This window comes from Nicotiana tabacum, chromosome 9, assembly GCF_000715075.1.
Source record: "Nicotiana tabacum cultivar K326 chromosome 9, ASM71507v2, whole genome shotgun sequence".
Taxonomy (NCBI): domain Eukaryota; kingdom Viridiplantae; phylum Streptophyta; class Magnoliopsida; order Solanales; family Solanaceae; genus Nicotiana; species Nicotiana tabacum.
In genome coordinates this window covers 97,358,994-97,363,047 of record NC_134088.1, presented here as the reverse complement: position 1 = coordinate 97,363,047, position 4,054 = coordinate 97,358,994, and the positions used below count along the sequence as shown (strand labels likewise).

The window sequence follows — 4,054 nt, the reverse complement described above, 5'->3', positions numbered from 1 at the left end:
GACAGTCCACAAGGTCAAAGTTGGCTAAAAAGATTTTGTCTGTCTAGCTATACACTATAACTACTAACAACATCATCACCTTTGATAAATATTCGTCATTCTTAATAAAATGTTTCATATTTGAGCTCCGGATACAAAATATTTTTTGTTAGAGAGTGTTTTACCTCATAATATGAGATTTTCTTAAGCGAATCTGGTCGGACTTTAATACGAATATCGAATTCCAGAGAAACCAAAAAAAACACACCATCATCAATTCAAAGAGAAAAGGAGAAAACAAAACTCATAAATAAGATAAAAATGGTTGTTATTGACCTCCATTGAAATCTTTCTTGATCTCTCTTCTTTATTCGGCTATACAAAACTCATTTTTGACAAAAGAGTAAAAACTAAGAGAGGAAAATCATATTTGTAATGATACCATATTACATTTTTGTAAATTAAATATATTTATTTGTATATGGACCTAATCAAATATTTTGATTAATACTTTGAGTTAATGATGATGATCATCATGATTAGGAGGTGGCAATGCAGTAAGGCTCCCAAATTATTAGTGATCTCTTTGGCTCTTTGCAACTTCTCAACAAAGGCACCAAATTGTTCATAGATGCCTTGTTCCCTCTAATTAGCACCAAGTCCTGCTGCTGCTCATATGATGCTATCTTAGTGGTACCAGTGGCTTTGAGATCAGTACCATTGGCTTCTGCTGCTGCTAGAAAAACTTTCTTATTGGTGTAGTAGTTGTTCTTGCTGAAGCATTGGTCTGCAGTGGTGGAATTATTCACAATGTTTGCCACTGTTGGCTTCTTCCTCCAAAAGTTATCGTATGCATTTAAAGAGACTGCAGCCGCCGGTGGTGGTGGTGATTGAGTAATCGATGAGGGACAAGTGTAGCATTCTCTAAAGATACTATCTTTCACCTCATGTTCCATCATCGAGTTCAGTGAGTTGTTGAACTTGTTGCTAATATCGAAATAACCAGGTGTCACGCTGAAACTAACACATTTAGACCATGTTAGTTGATTCTTTTTCTCTAACATCATCAGGGCTGATGATTTGTTCACATGTATCACCTCATTCGACAATCTTGAACTTTTTTCCATCACACTAATATCGTCGAACATTTGCTCAAACTCTTCAACTTGATCATCAATATTTGCGATTTCTAGTTCTGGCTGATCAGCTGTAGAATCATTTTGATTGATATAGGTGAGACAAAGACGGCCATCAACGCGTTGGGCATGGAAATAGTTCATAGGTGGAACAGAAACTGCTTCAAGAACCAATCTACCATTTTGTCTGAATGATTGCATGTGAACAGAATGAAGAGGAGGAGGAAAAGATCTAGGTGAAGATAAGTTTTTTCTATAATTATATTTTACAACTGGAATATCCTCAAAGGATTGTGAGACAGAGGAATGTTGTTGTTGATGATAATGATGATCATCTTTGTTATTTTCTAAGTCTTCATTTTTAGGAGGTGAAGAGGAAAAGCAATCAGAGCCAGTCTCTGATCCAAGACTCTCAGTACAAATTTCAAGACTTTTCTTACTCAAAGAACTGCCTGATCTTTTAACAAGAGGATGAATATAAGGAGGTGGAATCTTAGATGAGTCAGCTTCTTCATTCTTTGAAGATAGAATTGAACTCCAATCAAATGTTCCAATTGGCTGATCTTTGAGTTGTTCAACATGATCTTCTTCCCCATCTGAAGAAGAAGAATCACAAATATCAGCAGCAGAGGAAATAGCAATTAGCTCTTCAGAGGAAGCAATTTTCTTCATTGAAGAGAAAAAACCATTTTTAGAAATGGAAGACATATCAGCTGAAAGAGTTCTTCTAATAGAAGCTGCAGCTTTAATACTTCTTTGATCAGTGTTTGATCCAAGAATTGACATTATTCCTTGTTTTTCTGCTGTTACTTCTTTCATCTTTAAAGATAAGTTGAAGTTATTCATGTTAACACATTGTGCTGACATCTTGAAGTAAATCAGAGACAAAATGTTTCAAGCTAAGAGCAAAAAAAAAAAGGGAAATATGGAGGAAAAATATGAAGATGATAGAATTGGTATTAGGTGTATTATGGGGTTTTTTTCGTTTGGGCTGATTTTGATGGAAAATACAGTGAGGATATCAGGGTATTTATAGGAGCTCAAAAGGCCTTGGGAACCTTGTGCAATGGGACCCCAATTCTAACGCCACCATGAATAATAAAAGACTACTTTTTTTCTTCTTTCTTTTTTTTCCCTTGAATGTTGGTCGTTCTCTTGGTTCCATATTATTTTTTTGCTTCCCACCCTCTCTTAGAGTATCCTTTTTAAAATTCTGACTAATTTGAATTTACATGGGAAAGAGCTTTTCTACCGGAATTTATTTATTTCGAAAGTTCGAACCCGAGACCTCTGATTAAGGGTGAAGGTATCATTCCATTCTATCACAACCTTTTGGGGTCATTTGGTTTGAAAACAAGTTATGATGGGATTAGTTATGATAGAAATAGTTGTACTATAATTAGTTATTCGGGTATTATTTCTTACTGATTGTTTGGTATATTGTATTAATCATGGGTTTGTCAATTTTACAGTTTTATCGTGGGATAACTTATCTTGGGATTACTATTTCACACTCTGTAAGGTATAAGTTATCTCGGTACTATTTTTAATCCTGAATAAGTTATCCCGGGATTAGAGACCAACCAAGGGATAAGGCATACTAAATTTTTGTCCCATGATTATTTCTGTTTATCCATCATACCAAGCAACCCCTTAATGGTTATTGGTTCCATTTTAGCCTCTCTCTTTTTTTAAGAGGAAAATGAGGGAGATGATTACACGGTAGGGAATGAAACTCTCACCAATAAGATGAAAGTCCCTTTTGCCACAGTCGCAGATATAGAAATTTTGAGAATACGTCTTAACAGCTAATGGTTAACGATGACTATGATGAGTGATTTTTCTAGAATCGGCAATACTAAAATCACTGTTTTAATAAATGTGCGGAACAGGATAGTACATTGATCCACCAGAAGCTCGTCAAACTCTTGAAATAGCGGAAGCTAGTGTGAAAAAGGTTGAAGTAAGGAGACAAAAAGTTGAGGTAAATCTAGCTCTCCAACGAGCTAGAACACAGGTAGAAGCTATCAATTCACAAGTACCTAACCAACTGATCACTACTAAGATTTCCTCTTGCTGTGAGTTCCATGTTAAATTGATTAATTTTGAGGGTCATATATATCATCTAAGTTTTTAATTGAGAAAACAATATTGGGTGATTTTCAAGTTTATAAATTTTATTAAATACTTTAATTAACTCTGGTTGCAAGAGATCACATATTGAAATTTTTTTTAGAAGTTTTGTATTTAAGAAAATGAAGAAAAAGAAGTTTGCACGAAACATAGTGTGTATAGAGTATAGACATAGTAAATTTTTGAAGTTTTTTGAGTCATGTTTAGATTCAAAAGATAGTTGATTGGAGAAGCGCGGTAAAGAACTTGAAAAAAGCTTTTTGAGAAAACTTTAGAAGTAATAATGACTTTAATTTTTTTAAAAGAAGAAAGAATTTTCAATTATTTCAAAATTTTATACGTCCAAATGGTATATGCTAGCAATAATTTGACTGCACATTTTATAATTGTGACCTTGTGGCTAAATTTAGGATAGTTGAATATGTTAGTTGATAGTCCCGCTAATATTGCTGTATTTGTAAATAATAATTCTGGGAAATATAAGTTATCGTAATGAAACAGTAATTAATTCGAGCCCACTGAATTCACAGTGTTTCCTTAAGGAATTTAATCCCCTCCTAGTACCCAAGGTTATAGATTATTTCCTCCCAGGATAGAACAAATCACACACTGGTGTAGCGGTACTTCAAATCCCAATGTTTCAGCGAACACAAAGTTCGGTAGCAAATCACACTTACAGTTGCTTTGTTTGAAGTTAAAACAATGCAGAACAAAGGAGTAGAAACTCAAAAAATCGTATGAAAATGCTGAGAGGAAGGAGTACAATGTATAGCCAAAGTTGAGCATTTTCAGTTTGGTGTGTCTTT

The 4,054-nt window shown here is 34.3% G+C and overlaps 1 protein-coding gene across 1 annotated transcript; it reads right to left on the bottom strand.

Moving 5' to 3' along the window:
• Positions 1-290: 290 nt before the first annotated feature.
• LOC107787683 (uncharacterized) lies at positions 291-2,111 on the bottom strand. The gene has a single exon (XM_016609285.2). The coding sequence runs from the start codon at positions 1,980-1,982 to the stop codon at positions 519-521; it is 1,464 nt and encodes a 487-aa protein (XP_016464771.1). The 5' UTR covers positions 1,983-2,111; the 3' UTR covers positions 291-518.
• Between the last annotated feature and the right edge of the window lie 1,943 nt (positions 2,112-4,054).

Excerpts from the sequence above, each read along its gene's own strand:
- LOC107787683 (XM_016609285.2), bottom strand. The coding sequence starts at position 1,982 with ATGTCAGCACAATGTGTTAACATGAATAACTTCAACTTATCTTTAAAG.